The sequence below is a fragment of the Terrapene carolina genome, unplaced genomic scaffold, assembly GCF_002925995.2.
Source record: "Terrapene carolina triunguis isolate 2854851 unplaced genomic scaffold, T_m_triunguis-2.0 Scaffold378, whole genome shotgun sequence".
Lineage (NCBI taxonomy): Eukaryota > Metazoa > Chordata > Testudines > Emydidae > Terrapene > Terrapene triunguis.
This window is the reverse complement of record NW_020664729.1, coordinates 68,094-87,794: the sequence shown is the minus strand read 5'-3', so window position 1 is coordinate 87,794 and position 19,701 is coordinate 68,094. Positions and strand designations below refer to the sequence as shown.

Below are 19,701 nucleotides of genomic sequence, written 5' to 3'. Positions count from 1 at the left end.
ATATTCACCAGCTTTGCGGGTTGGCTGCCCCATTCTTTGCAGTTCACCCTAATTGAGTGACCATGGCTGGCTCCCCACTAGGACCCCAGTCACAGTGGTGTAGTCGTGCTTGAATGTACATTACCACAGGTTAATTGGGTTTTTGGATCAGAACCAGATGCTTGTCAAAATTTAATTTTGATATTGGAGAGTTTAAGGGTTAAAAATCAGTTACAGTGAGTGACCCATGATCAAGATCCTGACAGAAAAAGCCTGGAAGAATTGTGCTTACAGAGAGGGTTGTATTTTAAGCAAAAGACCCCAGAGCAGGAACTGAAAAATCTGTTAATTGCCAGGGATAAGGAAGCAGACCCAGTGAAAACACTAGCAGTGAAAAACCAGCAGCTAGAACTTGAACAAAAGCAAAAAATAGCTGATAAAGGAGAAGCTGCTGAAAGAGAACGCCTGTGTTTGAACATGAACAGAGAATGGCAGATATTTGATTGCAGGAACTAGAAGCTAAGGCAAAAGTGGACAGACTTAAGCTGCAACTCAAGAGAATAAACAAACAACAGGAACTTTATCATCCTGAAAAATCAGCTCCTCTCAACAACAAAGATGGGGATAGAATCTATCCAGTTTGTAACAATGTTGGTATATTGTTTGAATCTAAGCAGTTGTCTGTGTGTAACTACATTTACCCCAACGCTGCCACATTTTATGTAAATGCTTTTACTGTGAGCTCAAGTGAAGGTAACCCCATAACTTGTGCAGAGAATGTAAAAGTCAATGGGAAAAGTGGTTTAGGGCAAATTACAGCTTCTAACATCACTGTTGTTAAAACAGATTTTGTCAGAGGAAGATTATTTACCAAATCAGTGTGAATATTGTAATCCTCTATGAGTTTACTGTAAGTGTGCCTTAGCCAGAATCCATCTTACATGGAATGATGTTAAACATGAAGTTATAGCTGGTATAAGGAAGTTATTGCCTAAGGAACTTTTGATTGGGGATGATATTAAAACTTTGTTCAGTCAAGTTGATGATATAAACCAGTCACAGGAAAGAAATAATCCTGAACCTGTGTCTACTAGGGACAAGGATTTGCCTATGGAGGGTTTCTCCAAATGTTTGTCCGTGGGAGATGGCTGTTTATCTGTGCAAAGAAGCAGTGCATATGTGGAAAAAATTCCTAATTGTCTGTCTGGTATCTCAGAAGTGAATCTGGCATTAGATAAGGTTTAGGAAGATGTTTCTCTAAAGCAAATTAAAGTTGGGTTAAAGCCCTAATTGAGGAAGAAAGGGGTAAATTTTTTATGGGTGATGGAACGTTGGCTAGTAAAGCTTGGGGAAGTCAGCCTGGCCCAGGTAAAAGTGATGTGCTTAAGGTAGCTCAGTGTAATAAGACACTATTTGTGGAAAATAGCAGTTTTTCTGTTAAGGGAGGGGAAGGCAAAGAAAGTTTAGATGAGCATAGGCAGCCTTCTGAGCTGATGGCTTTGTCGAATTAGCAGTTTGGGAAGGCCAGGTTAGTGGAACATGAGTACCCCTATACCTTACCTGTTACCAGTGTGGAGAATTGTGACAGTGAAGGAAATGTTCCTGTGTCTGGTAGGGGTAATGACTTGCCCATGAAGGGAGCTACCCCAATCTCCAAGCAGTTGTCTGTGAATAGTCATGTGTGCTGGGACAAAGGAAAGGATATCCCAAGCTGTGTGTCTGTTAAAAGGGGATGTTTCTCCAGCTCTTTTCTGTCTGAAAAGCAGACAGAAGAAGCCTGTCAGCCTATGATGGTTGAAAATTTATCAGTTGACCCAGAATTGATTCTGGATACAACTAAAGCCCAGGAAGGAAGTGGTCCTGAATTTATGTCTGCTAGGGATGATGACATTGTAACTAGGTTGCATCCAGTTAATGTCATAAATAGCTCCCAGAGACCAAGTGATTCTGGTGCTTCTATTTTGTCTGTTGCTAGCGTGTTGCTAGGTAAAGATATGACAACCTTGTCTGATCAGGGTGATACCATAGCCAGGGCACAAGGAAAGCAGGAAGGTAATTTGGCTGTTACCTGCTGACAGTCTGGAAACTTGTAACAAGAAAGAGAATGCTTCTAATCTTGTGACTATGAAGTTTAGCAGTTTACCTGAAAGGAGGTTGTGTGAAAATCCTCCTGATGGGCCAGAGGTGATTCTGGATGTATGTGAAACTCAGAAGGAGTTTGGTGATTTGTCTGTTGTGCCAAAGTTGGTTCTGGACATAAATAAAGCTCAGAAAGAACCTGTTGCAGTGCAGGATATTGCAGAAGGAAAGGAATTTCTTGGTGAAGGCTTTGAAGTCTGTGACAAGGAATTGTTTCCATTGATTCTTAATGGGCCATTGTTGATAGTAAACAGTCTCTCTTCTGAGGAAAGTGTGTTGGTGCCAAGTGGCCAAAGTCTTTCAAATGAAAATGAATCCACTGAATTTGCTTTGAAAGAACCCATGGGGGAGAGCTTTGAGGAGATTTCAGATGGAATAAAAATTGTTCGGGAGTTTAAACAGCCCTATAAGCTTAACCAGCTTGTCGAGGAGACAATGGTGTTGGGACAGGACTGTCTCCATGTTTATTCTTTGAGTAAACAGTCTGTATCTCAGGTTCAGAGGGACAACAGGACAGCTGAATCTGCAGAGCAAGAGGACAGTTGTGCAGTGAATCTCTCGAGAATACAGGGGATGGCAGGTAAACTCTCATCTTTAGATATTTTGGATATGACTTGTAGTCTCTTAGTGGACTTGACATCTGATTCCATGTGGAAGCAGAGGTTGGTAATGGAAGGAGAAAAGAACCTTGAGTCTAACATGCTAGTGAAAAAGGATGGTATCTCTTTAAGACAGAGTCCAGCCTTGAAATTGGTAAAGCTTGAGGATTTGAAAACCGGTAAACAAGCTAGTGTCTGTATTGATGCAAATTACTTGAATGACTGGGGGGAGAAAGACTTGCCCATAGCCATTAGCAAAGAGGATGCACCAGCCAGCCAATGGATTCTGTTACACAAAAGAGTTCAGATTTTGACCCTACTGGACAAGGAGGAAGGGAAGGATTAAACCTTGCAAATAAAAGCCACCTGTTAACCCTAAAATATCCAAACTCCAAGGAAGTGGTTAAACCGAAAGCCTATGTTAAGGAAGACCCTGAGGTCAAGAAAAAGCTACAAAGATTCAAAAGGGATATGGAACAAGCTGACCTAAAGAATGATTTGTCTAAACCAAAGGCTTGGCATGACAAAAATAATTGTAAATGTACACACGTGATAGAACTGATGTTAATGTTATTGCTAATGATTGTAACTAACTTGTTGCTGATACGAAGAACTGTAAAAATGTACAATGTGCATGGTCTTTTGGAAAAGCCCTTGAACATGTTAAGACTGGTACATAATAGAAACCCTTATAATTATGTTGTTTGGTTCAACAAGAACATGGTTTGTGTTAAAAAGCCTAATGATGTTGAGGCTTCACAGCTAATGCATAGACAGATTTCTAAAACTTTCCACAGCAGAATAACCACTACAAGCTTGAACTGCTGTGCACAAAGGGAAACTGAGGTACAACACCTCACAGCCTTCATGGCTGAATACCAGAGTTAAGTGCTCTCTGAAAAACGTTAATGGCTATTGTGACGTTGCACTCTATATGATTTTAGAAAAATATGCTAATGAGTATGAATATTATGTCACTGGAATATGCTTCATGAAAAAGGTCTCTTGTACGGTATCATTACAAAGCTGATAATCTACTGAGTGTGTTCATCCTATTTGTATGAATGTATCATTCTTGTACCTGAAACTAGAAATATGAAATATAACTCTGAGGGCCTATTGTAATTATGCAAAGTGTGGGCCATTAATGGTGGTTTGGAATCTTGATGGCTCCCATTAACCAGGACAATTGACTGTAGATGGCTCTGTTTTACTTGTATGTCTTCCTGTATAGGTGTGAGCTGGCAAGTGGATAATGAAGTCTTACAGTGACATGTGATCATGTCACCTGAACTGGAATCCATCTTTAACCTGGTGTTTTTCCATTTAGAAAGACAGGTGGGAACCCAGAGAGAGACAAAGGATTCCTGCCTTATGCAAAAGATATATAAGTGGATGGAACAGAACAAAGGGGGCGACCATCATGAGAAATCCCCTAGCTACCACCTGAGCAGGAACAAGGGCTGTACCAGGGAAAAGGATTGTGCCCAGACTAGGAAGGCTTCCAGTCTGTGAAAGGAACTTATTTAACATCTCTGAGGGTGAGATTTTATCTGTATTCAGTTTTATTACTTTATTAGACTTGCGTGTTTTATTTTATGTTGCCTGGTAATTCACTTTGTTCTGTCTGTCACCACTTGGAACCACTTAAATCCTACTTTCTGTATTTAATAAAATCACTTTTTACTTATTAATCCAGAGTATGTATTAATACCTGGGGGGGAGGGCAAACAGCTGTACATATCTCTCTATCAGTGTTATAGAGGGCGAACAATTTATGAGTTTACCCTGTATAAGCTTTATACAGGGTAAAACAGATATATTTGGGGTTTGGACCCCATTGGGAGTTGGGCATCTGAGTGTTAAAGACAGGAATACTTCTTAAGTTGCTTTCAGTTAAGTCTGCAGCGTTGGGGCACGTCGTTCAGACCCTGAGTCTGTGTTGGAGCAGACAGGCGTGTCTGGCTCAGCAAGACAGGGTGCTGGGGTCCCGAGCTGGCAGGGAAAGCAGGGGCAGAGGTAGTCTTGGCACATCAGTTGACAGCCTCAAGGGGGGTTCTGTGATCCAACCCGTCACAGCTATGTTAAGTCAACACATAGACCAAACCCTGGAATCACTTAAGTGTTTCACAAAGTATGGACTCAGTTTTTGGCTGGGGCCAAAACATGCCTCAATAATTTGGCCTCACAAAGAATTCAATGTAAACACAGCTCATATCAATGTTGGAAGAGCTGAGCCCAGGCTGGAAAAGGTGTCTGGCCTTTAAGGTGAGAAATTACTACTCGTAACCAGTTTCTTTAATGTATCAATCTTAATTTGTGTGTTCTATTTGTTCTGTAATCTGCGTTCATCTGTTTGCTATCCCTTATAATCACTTAAAATCTATCTTTTGTAGTTAATAAACTTGTTTTTGTTTATTCTCTAAACCAGTTTGTGGAATTCATAATGGGGGGGGGGGCATAAGCTGTGCATCTCTCTCTCCCCATTGAGGGAGGGGGCAAATTTCAATTAGTTTATGCTGTACAGTTCTCGGTGCAGCACAAAACAATACAATTTTGGGTTTACTCTCCAGAGTGGGAGTGCACTTGAGTGCTGGGCTAGCTGAAAGCCTTCCCATGCAGTACTGATTTCAGTATCTGTGTCTTTCTGCAGCTGGGCTAGAGGAGGCTGAGCAGGACAGGGTGAGGGAGCCCAGGCTGGTGAAACAGGCAGGTTCAGTGGCACACTAGTACATTGGGGATTGGTCCTGCTTTGAGCAGGGGGTTGGACTAGATGACCTCCTGAGGTCCCTTCCAACCCTGATATTCTATGATTCTATGATCAGGTGGCACCCCAGAGTGGGGGGGGGGGGGGGAGAGGGGTGGTAACCAGTCACACCCACATATGGCCATCAGGGAGACCCTGAGCAGGTGAGCGAGAACCAGCCAGCCAAGCACCCGAGAGAATGCTGGATGCCACCTCAGAGGTCTGGCCCTCCCTGTCCAATGTCCCATCCCCAGCCATGGCCATCCTTGATGCTTCAGAGGAAGGTGATATAAAACAAAACAAAAACATCAGAGAATACATTGCAGGGGTAAGCAGGAGAATCCTTTCCTGACCCCTACAGGCAGCCTGCAGAAACACTGAAGCATGAGCTTTTAGGGACATAAGAAGTGAGCCCCAGGGCTGCTGAGCCCTGCCCCTATCACCACACGCCACCCCATCATACAATCACACTCCTGCTTTTGTCCAGCTTGCTCTTAAAATTAATTGTTTGCTCCCAGCCCCCAATTCCTAAGGGGAGGCTGTTCCAGAACCTCCCCCCTCTGACAGTTAGAAACCTTCTTCTAATTTCCAGCTTGTTCATGGTCAGTTTATATCCATTTGTTCTTGTGTCAACATTATCCTTTAGCTTCAATAGCTCTTCCCCCTCCCTGGTATCCCCTCCCACCCCCAATGTATTTATAGAGAGCAATCATAGCCCCGCTTAGCTTTCTTTTCCCTAGGCTAAACAAGCCAAGCTATTCCAGTCTCCTAAGGCAGGCCCTCCTGTCCCCTGATCATTCTAGTAGCTCTTCTCTGCACCTGGTCCAGTCTGAATTCACCTTTCTTGAACGTGGGTGACAGGAATTGGACATAGTCTTCCAGTTGAGGTCTCCCCAGTGCCTTGTACAATGGTATTAATACGTCTCTCTCCCTACTGATACATCCTAGGATTGCATTTGCCTTTTTCACTGCTGCATATCACACCCAGGGCTCTCTCCTCCTCCTGCTTCCAACCGATGAGGCCCCGGCTGGTAGTAGAAATTCTTCTTATTAGACCCTAAGCGCACGACTCTGCACTATTGAATTTCCTCCCATTTCTGTCACTCCAGGCTTCAAGGTCATCCAGATCTTCCTGCCTAATAGTCCAGCCCTCCTCTGTATTGATGATGCCTCCCAACTTTGTATCACCAGCAAGTTTCAGCAGCCCACTCCTACGTTTTGTGCCAGGGTCATTAATACAAAGATTGAGTACGATTGGCCCCAAGAGCACTCCTTGAGGAACACCATTAGTCACCTCCCTCCAGTCCAATAATTCGCCTTTTAGCACAACCCATCTCCCCTGATTTAACTAACAGTTTCCCAGCTGGTACCCGGTTAAATGCTTTGCTGAAGTCCAAGTATGTTAGATCTTCTACAATTCCCTTATCTAAAAAAAAATCAGTTATTTTCTCAAAGGCGGCAATCAGGTTAGTCTGGCATGGTAAACCCTTGTTGCATTACATCCCCTTTATAAGGTGACCAGATGTCCCGATATTTGGGGCTTTGTCTTATATAGGCACCAATTACCCCCCACCTCCTGTATGGATTTTTCACACGTGCTATCTGGTCACCCTACCCCTTTACCGCCACAAAGTTATTCTTTCCTTCACCATTTGTTCTACAGCCTTGCCTGCTACTGAGGGTTACACTAACAAAACACCTCTGTACTTCCTCTTTCCCCCCCCCCCCCCCCCGCCCCTTCTTAAATACAGGCACAGTGTTAGCTACTCTGTCACACGGTTCTACCCCCGCACAGATTAAATATCCTTGCTGCCAGATTAGCAGTCTCAGGTGCCAGTTCTTTCAGAAAGAAATGCTCCCCCACCCCCATGTCCTTAGGGGGCCCCGCAGCGAGAAGTGGAGCCTTTGAGCAGGGGCCTGGGCAGGGATTACGAGGGGTGGGCCCGGTTGTATTGCTCTGTAGTTGACATGGGAGAGTGGGATTCCAGGAGTGGGGAGAAGGGCCGATGTGCTTGCAACTTCTCCCCACAGGCGTCTGTGCTCTATTCCTTCCCTCTTCATTTCCCCCTTCAGCAGATCCCCCACCCCACCGAGACAGATATGAAGGACAGAGTCAGAGAGATCGCCACCACCTTTATTCGGGGAATTTAGACAGCCCATCATGTACAATCAGGTTCTGTCAATGGGGGAAGAGGGGGAAAAAAAAAATCACATCACAGAGTTGATAGCTGCCAGTGTTGCCTGGGCAATCACTTCTGCCCCAGCTCCCCCTAGTAAGCCCGGGTACACAGAGGGCCCCGCTGGGCAGCACCCTGACAGGATTCGGAAGCAGCCGGCAGGGTTTTCACAAGCCGCTCCGAAAGAGTCTGCATTCTTAAGCTTAGCCAGGGCCAAGTTGAGCCGCTCCCTTAGAATGCACTGTCCCCACCTGTCACCCTGGCAGCTGGCAGAGAGAAAGGTGCAGAGCTGAGTTAATTAATGCCGGGTGTTTATTAGAGTTGGGAGGAGGGAGAGGAGAGACAGTTGTGTGCAGGTGGCAATTTATTCTGTGTTAGCTTCTGTCCAGGGGGCTCAGTGCAGATGCCTTTAAGGCGGTGCTTGGAGAAATTCAGTGGGGGAGCTCACAGGCATGTACTGCATGGGGCCTGTAGGCTGGAGGGGAGCTGAAAGCAAATCCAGCTGGGCAGTGTAAATTCCTGACAGATCTTCAGTACCTGGGAGGCCTGCACTGGTCTCACATTATTCAGAAGGGATCAGTGGTCAGAGGAGACTGACTTGTAGTAGAGAGATAACCGGATGCAGCAAGCTGGCACCAGGGCAGTGACTGTGCTGGCACACTAGGTCAAGAGTTCAGGTCTCAGGAAGGGGACGTGCAACGCACACTCAGCCGCTGGACAGGGAGTTAGATAGCGGCTGCTCTAGCAGAGACAGCCACTGGCAGGGTACCGGCCTTTAGGACAAGGCTCTTGCCAGCTGAAACCAGAGCCGAGGGGAGTGAGTGTGAGAAAAGGAACAGAGAGTTCAGTACAGGCCTGGCTCCCCCTTTCAGCAGCACCAGTGAGCATGCGAGAGTGCTGCTAATACACCACAAACACTAACCAGCTCATCTACGCTGAAGAAACTCTGCAGCGAGATCTCCCCAGCTCCACCTCCCCTCGCTGCCCACCTGGGCTGCCTCAGTCACTAACAGAGCCTGTGCGCAGGGGAGGCAGAGACCAGCCCGAGGGTTAGCTCAGCTACTGCACGACTCCCTAGAACCAGCAGTAAGACCCCCCAGCCCTGCCTGTCTTAGGGGATCGGACACAGCAGGAAGAGGCTTGGATCAGTGTCTCTTGGGACGAGGGGGCTGGTTATTCCTTTGAACGAGGATTAGATTTCAGACCACACAGTTAAAAGGCAACTGGCCCCCCGCCCCGTGAGGGAGCCCTGAACAGCTGGGGCTGCTCTACCAGGACTCAAGCACCCCAGAGGCGAATTATAAAGAATGAAAGCACCAGTTTGGGGAACTCCTAGCTCAGAGGTACGGGAGAGGAACCACGTGGTCAGAGCGCTCCAGGCGTCTCTGCAGGGCGCACTCTCTCGTCAACTGGCATCTCGTTAGACTTTCTGAAAGTCACAGACTGAGGCCATCCTATCTGGATTTTTAATTATATGTTAATGAACCTGGCATGCTCTAGGCACTGCAGCATTTCCAGGGGGCTGTCCCCACAACCTACACCCATCACCCCTTCCAACTGGTCGGCTGGCGCGGGTGGCGATCACATGATCCGACACTGGTCGCCGCCGGCGCTGGCTGTGTCTGACAGGTTGAGTCCATCGAGGTCAAAGTTCAGCCCAGGTGGCTGGGGAAAGAAGAGGGAAAGGGTTAGCACGTGGGAAGGCACGGCACGGCCACCCGCTGTCCGGCTTTGGTGCAACTGGGCCGGAGCCTCTGGCTGTGAGCCTAGTGCTACAAAAGGTGCTGGGCAGACGGCAAGTGGGCGAGATGTTAGAACCCAGGAGCCCTCGTCTGGCACTTTTCTCCCAGCTCTGCTGCCGGGTCAGTGCAAGACTACTCCCGCTCACGTCGCTTCTGTGGCTCCACTTCCTTTCACCCCGTGGGGCGGGGGGGGGGAGAGGGCGTAGAGTAAAACTTATGCACCTGGGAGCTACCAGGCCTAACCTGATGGGCACCTGGACGGAAGAGGCTTTATCCATACAGCAGGTGTGACCTGGGCAACGGCACTACAAGCTCCCCATGCACACCTGCACCCGCATCAGCTGAAGTCCTCATCCCACCTCGGTACCAACTGTAAGGGTCTAACCCCCATTTGTAGCCTGTCTTGGCCTCCAGCCAACCATGAGCTAGACAGACATGACGTCAGAGAGCTGGGCAGATGGACCAGCTGGGGGTGGGGGTCAGCACCGTGCCCAGGTTGCACAGCAGGGAGATGGCCCAGTGTGGACGTCAGTTACATTCCCACTGTAATGGAAATCCTGATGCCCCCCTTCTCCAGCCAGGAGCATTCAGGTTGGGTTGCCTCCTTGTGTCACACAGGTTGTCTAGCTGCCCATGGCACACGCTGTCCAGCAAGGCACCGTTACGGCCTCAAGCCACCCCCCTCTGCCTCCCTTCCATCCCAGCACCACGGTAGCGTTCCACCCCACATTGGTACCGGGCCTTTATGGATCTGCCTGCCTACGGGAAGTTACTCATTACTCATATTCAAGTGGGCTGGGTGCTGTGCAAACACTGACACCATCCTTCACAATTGTCTTACAAGCTAAATAGACACAGGGTGGGAGGGGAAACTGAGGCACGGAGCCAGGAAGGGACCTGTCCAAGGTCACACAGCAGGTGGCAGAGCCAAGAACAGAACCCAGCTCCCCTGACTCCCTATCCGCTAGGCCACACTCCCTCTTAGCAAGAACTGTCAGGAGTACAGTACTTTAGTGACTACAGACGATCTCTGGCCACTGAGCAGAGTGGACCTATGTGTTTTAATAAAGGGTTAACGTTTGTCAGATGGGAGCGTGAGCGACCCTGCTTCGCAGAACAGCTTCCCCCCAACCTCTTCTGTTCCTGCAGCCTCCCTTTATGCTGTACTTATTCCTCCAGCAGAGGTGAGCAAGCTGACAGCCGTCCCTCCCTCCTGCACCCAGGCGGGGTGACCTTTAGCTCGGTGCCTGGCCTGGCTCCCCTCCCAGACTTGCTGCTCTGCAGCCTGCTAGCCAGGGTCCACTCCTGACGTCCCGCGCTGGGAGCCGCCCAGCAAGGCGCTTCCATGGCCCTCTCCTTTAGTTGGCAGAAACCCAGCAGCGACACACACACACGCCTCTGCCCCCAGCAGAGCTGCTAATGTGCCATCAGGAGAGAAGTTGCACCTCCCAAAAGCCATCTGGGGTGCCAATGACACAGCAGCTCTGCCTGCAGATCGGGATGTCGCCACCTTACCCCGCAGAGACGTTGCAAGGCGGTGCCTGCAAAGTGCTCCGGCCTGCTACCAACGTGAAGATCAATAAAGCATTTCATGCCGTTAATCGTCGCTGTGCTGTCAGACAGAGAGTTCAGCAGCTCCTCCTGCTTAAGCTCCTTGCCCAAGTCGGTTAGGGGAGGAGTGTGGAAAAACCAGCCAGCTCTCCGCCCTCTGAGCACCAGGCCACAGGACACGCCCATCTCCTCAGGCGAGAAGGGTGTGTGGGAGGGGGAGTCGGAACAGTGACTCTATCCCTGGCCCGTAACAGTGGCCCTACATCACAGTCTGGGCAGTGCAGTGCGAGAGGCAGCTGGACTGGGCACTTACATGGTGACATTTACCTTCCAGCAATTCTGCTGGCTTCCTCTAGGACCTTCCCACACCCAGGTGGCTGGGTTAAAGCTGTCCTGACAACCCCAAGCCTCTGCAATCCAGGTGTGCCGGGTAATTTCTAGTGCACTGATAGGGAGATCCTCAGGGATTCTCTCCTGCACCCCTTCTGCCATCCCACGGAGTGAGACTAGCAGCTATCCACGAGGCATGGCCAAAGAATTCAATGGGAACTGCTCCCTTCCTGGGGGTGGGGGAAGGAAGCAGACCTCAGCAGGACAGTTTCAGTATTGGGAGCCTGAAGCTTCAGCCATATGATCCAAGGGCAGGGGGCAAAGTCCCATCCGATCACAGCATAACATGCCAAGATCCCATGGATTTTATGCAAACAGAGGAAGAGACAAGCCAAGTAGGTGTTTCCCCAGCCAGTTCTCCACCTGCGCTGCTTGCCCCAGGAGAACTTTGGGGAATTAACAGCTAAGCAGAGAGGGGCCCAAGGAGCAAAGCTCAGATCCTGATCCACATGGACCCTAAGGTTTTGCTTTTCAGACAGGAAAGGTGGTGTCACCTCTCAGCCCAGCTGCTAAGTGCTACGCTTACAAATGGGCAGACTGAGATGTATTCTGTTCTGATCCCCGGGAATGCACTCCTAAGGCAGCCTTGGAGTCCTACTGCAGTAAAGCCACAAGCTCACTGCTTCTTCGCTCCGGATGCCAGAGATCCTGACGCTTGGCACCCAGCCCACTGGGCACGGGCTCAAAAAAGCAAGGGCTCAGCAGCAAGACCTGGCATGAGAGCATCGTCCAAACAGCCTGGGCCAGCCTTGCCCCCAAATCCCTCTCCCAAGAACCCACATCACACCGTGTGGATCTGGGAGCAAAACAGGCAATGGACAAAGTAATGTCTATTGCTCCAGGTAGATTACGGGCAAGAAACTGACAAAGGGTATAGGGGAAGAGCCATGTGATCTCAGAACCAGAGTCCTTCTAAGCGTGTCACAGGTGCACATCGGAGGATTTCAAGGCAAAAGCACCACCCCCTTCACCTGCGATAAATGAGACTCTCCATCTTCCAGCAGTGTAGCACCCATGACACAACTGAGCAGTTCTCATTTGAGCCAGCAGAGGGCAGTGGCACACCAGCTAGCTGATTATAGCACCGTCCCTGTTTTGGAGGGCTAAACTGAGCCACGGACAGGTTAAGGGGGTCTCAAAGTCAGCAAGAACCTGGAATAGGACTCCTGGGTCCTATTTCTGTCATACTTCCTTCCCCAAAGGAATTCCAGCTCTCCTAGGAGAGGGACAAGGTGCTAGCCCCCAGAGTTTTATGCTGCCTAGACAAGAGCTACAGCATTAGACCAAACGGCAACAAAGGCAGGCAGGGGACAAGCAGTTAAGGGGTTAAAGATTACATGGCTTGTGGAACATAATTCCCCACTCCCCCTACCCCCACCGAGGCTGCAGCTCCATGGTCAGTGAAGGGTTAAGAGCAGCCTATTCTCAGGCAATTTATTGTGCCAGCGAACAGCTCCTAGAGATTGTTTTTCCACCCAGCGTCAGCTGCTCTGTAATGCCCAGTTAAGGGGAAGAGCCAGGGGCTGATTCATGGCTGTTTTGGAAGTCGTAGACATTTCGAAATGTCACTGCGCCTGCCGCTCTCGCAAACAGATTGTTTTGGCTCCTGGGCTCCGTTAGTGCTAGGGCCTGCCAGTGAACAGAGCTCAGTCCCACAGATGGCATTCCACAGGGGGCCTCGTTTCCTACCCCCCAAGGTATCACTGGCAACGGGAAGAGACTCGAGCAAGATGAGAGATGAGCACATGATCAGAATCCAGGAGGACACGTGTTCTCCCCATCCCCACCCCTCTCCATCCCCACCCCTCTCGTGTTCTCCCCATCCCCACCCCTCTGGTTAAGCCCTCTTATGCGAGAATGTGCCCCAGGCAGAAACTTCCCAGGTGGGAAGGCTGCAGGGAAAGTGCTTGTCCAATCACCTGGAGAAGACCAGCAAATTGGAGAGCAGAGAGCCTTTGAGAGCAATTCACTGCACAGCTAGAGAGCAGGGGAGAGCCAGCAATCCCAAGCTACTCCAGAATGGCCATGGCCATGTCTACACACACCTTTCATACCAGTACAACGATGCCAGTTTAAATGTGTGGGATTTTTACAAATACAGTGATACCGGGACAGCCCCTAGCGGGGACGTCTGGTCTAGAGGTGCCTTACACCTTACACAGTTTATTCCCCTTCCCTTCTGGGCATAACCTATGCTGGGATAAGCACCTTTATACTGATCTAACTGCATCCGCACTACAGCTTGTGTGCAGACAAGCCCTGTAGCAGCCTCCCAGGAGCATGAGCTCCAAGAACACTGCAGTGGGGCTGGAAACTCACTCATCTGCTCCGAGGATGTTCCAGAGCTCCCCCACTGCCAGACTAGTGTCAGCACTGGCACGAACGGTGAGAGCACGAGCACAGACCAGACCGGCTGCCAACGTTTCTACCAGCTTGCCCCGGCAACGCTGCGAAAGAGCAGAGCGACCACTCTGAGGGACATGGCAGGTGCTAGACCAGCAGTAGGAGAATGGTCCAACATGCCCAGTGCAGAGGACCCAGCTCTGGCAAGGGAGAGCTTGTCCCATGCATATAGCCCCTCACATAGCCCCTCACAGCCGTACACGTCAGGCATGTCCCAGGCACCAGCTGTGAGGACAGGGTCTATAGCTCAGATCTACCTGGGCCAGGCTCGGCTACAACAGATTCTGCCCAGTGTGGGTAGAAAGCCACAAACGTTGCACTGGCCCTGGATCAGCCACCTCTAACCCCAGCCCGCAGTGCAGAGCCTTGGAGATGGACTTGCCCCAGAGGTCTGCTCCCAGCTGCAGAGCCTGGCCCTCTGGGAGAGGCGTGCCAATGCACGGGCACAATGGCGGTAAGGCAGCAGAGCAGTCTGGTCAGGAACATTACTGCTGGCTGCACGGAGAAGCAGAAATCAAACGCTACGTGCAATTGAGGCCCCGGAACCGTTTCCCAGGTCCCAGGTCAGTACTGGCCCCGCATGGCATCCCAACAAGTAGATCTCGCAGCACCTCACTAGCTTATTATCCCTGCTTTCACAGAGGTAGAGAGGCTGAGTGTCTGGCCCAAGTTCACAGAGGGGAGTATTGAACCTGGGTCTCCCACATCCCAGGCTAGTGCTCTAACCACTGAACTATCCCCAGCTACTCACCCTCTCTACCAGAGGCAAGCCTGAGTAAGGTGCACAGACAAGCAGCATCTGGTGGATTTGCTCAGGAAGATTTTTCCTTTTAAAATCCAGCTTCACTGTTCTCCTGGGCAGACCCACCTGATCCTTTCCTTTGGCTGGAACCAGCCAGCACGGGAATCGGCACCATTAGGTGACAAAGGGTTACACCTGACTAATTAGGCCTCTGCCGGTCAGTAGAGCAGATGACTGCAGAATTAGACCCTGGCAGCACCTGATCAAAGCCCTCCAGACATTAATGAAGCCACACAAGTCCCTTTCTCCCCAGAACCAGTATTACCCCCATTTTACCCTGGAGAATGGAGCCACAGAGAAGACTGCCCCCGGTCACAGCACACTGGTGTCTGAGCCAGGAGTCAAACCAGCACACAGAACTGAGTGCGGATTCTAGCCGCTATAGAGCTCTCCTTGCTGGGAATATGCAGCGGCCACAAGGTTTCCTGTATGATCTGTATCCCATCAAGACACTGCTTGATCCCATTGGGAAAGTCAGTCCTTCCACGTCCCCACCAGCCCAAAGGCACTCAGCACTGATCTAGTCGGTAGCAAGGAGGTGCTGCCTTCTGTTGCTAGATACCAACCAATGGAAAGAAGAATAGTGGAGCAGCTAGAGACAAGGTCCAGGGCTACCTGACAGCTCTACCATCTCCCAGCAGACTCCTAGCTGAGCCTGCAGATTAGAGGCCCAATCCCTCCAGATGCAGAAGGCTCTAAATTCCCACTTGAGTGCAGTGAGGGCTAAGGGTGCCGAGACCAGGGCTGAGAATCAGGCCGTGTCTACAGGAGGAACGTACGTCCCACACTCACCGACTCTCCGGCCAGCTCCTTGGGAGGGTGCCCCAGGTCCTGGAGCTGGAAAAGAGACAAGAGCATTAAGGAAGAGTAGCTCCAAGCAGCATGTGTCCAGCTGGACAGCACAGCATGAGGGGATGGCTCAGGAAAGGCAAAGCCTTGCCTCTCAGTGGCTGGATCCTGGCCCAGCAGAGGTCAGGAATGAGCTGGGTTAGGCCACAGAAGCACTGTTGGTGACGAGTGACGCGAGTCTGGGCTCTCAGCCTGGTTCCTAGCGGACTGATGCTCTCAAAAGCCACCATCCCAGTTGATAGGCCAGGGACCCCTCAGCAGAGCCCACAGCTGGAAAAGGCATGCAGGCCCCCAGAGGTAGGCTCTACAAGAGGACAGCTGCTCACCTGCTGCATGAGATCCAACACCATTTCAAAGCGAGCTTTCTGCTCGGCGTCACTGTCCGTAGCCTGCTCAGCCTCGAACTGCTGGCAGATTTTACCCATGATGCTGTGCTGCTCCTGGTACTTTTCAAACTGCTCTTCAGGCAGGGTGTTGCGGTGGCTGCGCAGCCACTCAGGGTACTAGGAGCAAAGGACATGGAGATATGGTGACCCTCGAGGCGGGGACGGGATCATGCCACTCTGCCAGCTCCCAGCCGCTTACTTTTTCCGTGATCTCTTTGAGGGAGGGGTAGAGCACGTCCTTGGACAGGAGATTCTGCATGATGCTTTGCATGATGGGTAAGATATTCCCCTCACCGTCGCCCTCTTCCAGGCCCAGGCCATCCATGGCTTTTGCCAGCTCTTCCTCCGACATGTTGGAGTTCTGGGGAGGGAAACCAAACCCCACAAATGAGGAGATTTGCATCCACCACATCACAGGGGTCAGAAAGAGTGCAGGCAACCGGCCCAAGGACTAGAGTGCAGAGTACATCCCTGGGAGAGGGAGGAGCGCCCCCTCCTGTGCCACCATCAATACAAGTGAACGCTCTCCTGTGGTGCAGAAGCCAGACTGTTGTGCCCCAAACACCTCTGCAACCTGCTGCTTCCTCCTCTGGCAACTTTCAAGCTATTTCCCTTCAGGATCTCGTCCCCAGAGGAGTCAGGGTCTGGACCGGAAGTCACCTCATCTGAACTGGGTCAGAACATGACCAAGCTCCGGGAATCTCAGCAGATGCTTTACCTGTAAGTCGTTGGCATTCTTAGCCAAGCCGCTGAGCGTGTCTTTCAGACAGGAGGTGAACTCTTGTTGGGATGTCGTGTCACTTCCTGTGGAGATCGGGGGAGAGATGCTAGATCAGACAAATACCCATGTTATTAAACAGGTTAAATTACGGTTCCAAGTTATTAGTGCTTCTATGTCTGCAACAGAGAGAATTTCCAATAGCAGAGACGGGACTGCGGACCCAGACTACCTTCGTAATAACAATACTTCGCTTTCTCTGCTGCTCTTTTAATCCACAGACCTCAGAGAGCTTCTCTAAAGGTGCCTCAGGATTATCACACCCAATTCTGCAGGAAGAGAGAGAGGACATGACTTACCAGGTCACAGAGCAAGGCAGAAATGGGAGAACTAGGCCCTCCAGATTCTCAGGGTGGTGCAGTGACCAAGAGACCATGGTGCCTTGCTGACCAGATGTGTGCTGCTCCTTGGAAATGAGGGCAAAACTCTATACCCTCAGATCTGCAAGGCGGACTCTGGTCTCCCTGCACGTCCGGAGCGAGTCGGAGTCTCAAGCCCCTGACAGTCACTGGGAAGAGGCTGCTTGGGGCTGTGGACAACATGCTCAGCTCTGGGCAAACTCTCTTCTGCCCTTCGATTAGGAACGTGAAGAGGGCATGGGTCAGGGACAAGATTTACAGACAGAGGAAACCCAAACTCTCCTGCAGCCCGTGCTCCTCCGCACCTGAGCCCACGGCCCAGACATGATAGGAAGCTTTGTTTAAAGAAGACAGATTTGCTTTGCATGGGACTTTTTGCTCTCTTTAAATGCTTGTAAGGGCTGGTCTACACTAGAAAAGTTACACCAGTATAACAATGTTGGTTGGGGGTGATTTTGTACCCATCAAGTTACACCAACACAACCCCTAGCACGGACTCAGTTATACTTACACAAGGGTGTCTTATACAAGTCAGCTGATTTTGCTTCCTGAACTGGAATAAGCCACACTTATATAAGCATTTAAACCAGTATAACCGCAACGACCCTAGAGGGTTTTTTGTTTTGTTTTTTGCTGCTTTAGCTCAGTGGTTTAAGCATTGGCCTGCCAAACCCAGGGTTGTGAGTTCAATCCTTGAGGGGGCCATTTAGGGATCTGGGCAAAATCTGTCTGGGGATTGGTCCTGCTTTGAGCAGGGGGTTGGACTAGATGACCTCCTGAGGTCCCTTCCAACCCTGATATTCTATGATCTGTATGAGTATGAGGTAAAGTGTACACTACAAACTTTTGCTGGCATCACTGTGACCCACATAACAGTGCTAGCAAAAGCATCTAGGTCGATCTAGTCGTGCTGGTAAAAGCATGTTGATGGTGGAATAACCTATACCATGAAAAGCACAGGTTTGCCAGGACAAGCAGCATCCACACTAGGAGCGCTTTGCCAGTGCAGCTATGCTAGTGTAGACCTAGCCAAATTAAAGTGGTAAAAGTTTTCTACTGCAGCTATGCCCTAAACTTTTAACAGCTCTGTAAGGCTTCGAAGTGAACAAACTGCATCTCAGTATTGTGTGCCCTGACTGTATGTTTTCTACTACAATTATTCCTGGTCCTCTCTGCCATGACAGCCAGCCAGCATCACTAAGTGAAGTGGTAGTCGTTTGATTTTTTTTTTAAATGCTCCATTTTAATACCTTGCTCTCCTGGTGGTATTTGTGATCAGGAGTTGGGTTTAGAAGCACACCTTAGGGACGGATTCAAACAGTTTCTTTGTTGCATGGGTAGGTAATCTGAGTTTGCACAATAAAAGAAGGTATCTGTAAGTCGTTCTTTAAAAAGGAAATCTCATTCACAGAAATCATGGGGATGGGTTACACAGGCCAGTCAATGAAACTGACAGCTGGCAAATCCAAAACTGATTAAAGGAAACTTTTTTTCACATGAGCCATGGATACTTGGTAGCAGTGAGTTCCACGGGCTATCATTGAGGCCAAGAGTTTAGGGAGAATCAGAGAGGATACGACTTTATATGGAAAATGAGTATAGCCAGTGTTAGACTAGTAAATATTAAAAAATAACATTTTGCAAGGGCTAGTCACCCTCTGCACAAGCCAGCCACTGACTATTGGGCTCAGGAGCTAGCTGTGCATGGGACAGGCTGTCCCATAATTGCTAGATTTCTTGCACCTTCCTCTGAAGCAGCTGATACCAACCACTGTTGGAAACATACACTGCACCTGATGGCCCCCAGGTCGGGCCACTCCCATGTTCCTAACCCAAGGCCCCAGACTGTCCCTTGGTTTCATATATTTCACTCTGCAAAAACACTGGTGCAAGTTTGCCCCCTCAATGGCAGCCTGAGGGGGTCAAGGACTGATGGGGTCATGGAGCCAGAACTTTCCTCTTCCCATTCTGGTCAGGGTGGATGTACCTTAGTGGGGCAGCACATGAGATGCTTGAGCAGCCACTGCCTGTGCTGGACAATCAATACTACAGTAAACTTTACAATGCTCTTCTGAAGTCCGTCATCCGATGGTCTCACAGCCCACCAAATGGGAGTTAAGCCCCTCAGTGCCACGGAGAGGTAGCAAGGTATCACATGGAGAAGCAACTGTCCTGTGGCCACCCAACGAGCCAGTGACAGAAACCAGGAGTCCTGACTCCCAGGCCTCTGTGCTAACCCACTGGGCAGCTAACTCCCCTAATGTTAAATCCAGGTAGCTCCCCCTCCAGCAGAATCAATGCCACACAAAGGGTAACAGTGCCACATCCGCTCCTCACCAACTCTGCCGGCTGCCTCTGACAGCTTCTGGAACTGCTCCACCAGGTGGGGTTCTTCTTCAGCCAGCTCCTTCATGGCCTTCTCAAACTCCGCCGTGGCCTGCGACGCCAGCTCGCTGTCAAACAGGTCCTGGAAGAACTTCTCCTGGGAGGCAAAGAGGGAGTGCTGGAAGGAAGCAAGCAAACCATGGTATCACAGAGCTCTGTGCCCCACTTGGAACAAAATCTTCTCATAGGGACCATGAGATGCACATGGGTGTTCCCTGGGCAACTGGACAGGACCAAAGCCCAGGAAGGACCACAGGCCAATTCCAGTGCTGATCCAAGCGTGCCAAGTCTGTGAAACGGAGCTGAGTCTCCTGAGAACAGGTTCCTGCACAATTGCCGTTCTGCTCCCAGAAAATGGGGAACACAGACTGTCATAACTATAAAGGGAAGGGTAACAGCTCTCTGTGTACAGAGAC

At 50.0% G+C, this 19,701-nt stretch overlaps 1 protein-coding gene across 1 annotated transcript; it reads right to left on the bottom strand.

Moving 5' to 3' along the window:
• Nucleotides 1–7,576: 7,576 nt before the first annotated feature.
• Nucleotides 7,577–19,424, bottom strand: PEX19 (peroxisomal biogenesis factor 19). The gene is made up of 6 exons (XM_026658002.2): nucleotides 19,238–19,424; nucleotides 16,482–16,567; nucleotides 15,963–16,124; nucleotides 15,704–15,880; nucleotides 15,321–15,365; nucleotides 7,577–9,305 (listed from the first exon to the last, which is right to left on the bottom strand). Exons 1-6 carry the CDS (start codon nucleotides 19,311–19,313, stop codon nucleotides 9,222–9,224), a joined length of 630 nt encoding a protein of 209 aa, XP_026513787.1. The 5' UTR covers nucleotides 19,314–19,424; the 3' UTR covers nucleotides 7,577–9,221.
• Between the last annotated feature and the right edge of the window lie 277 nt (nucleotides 19,425–19,701).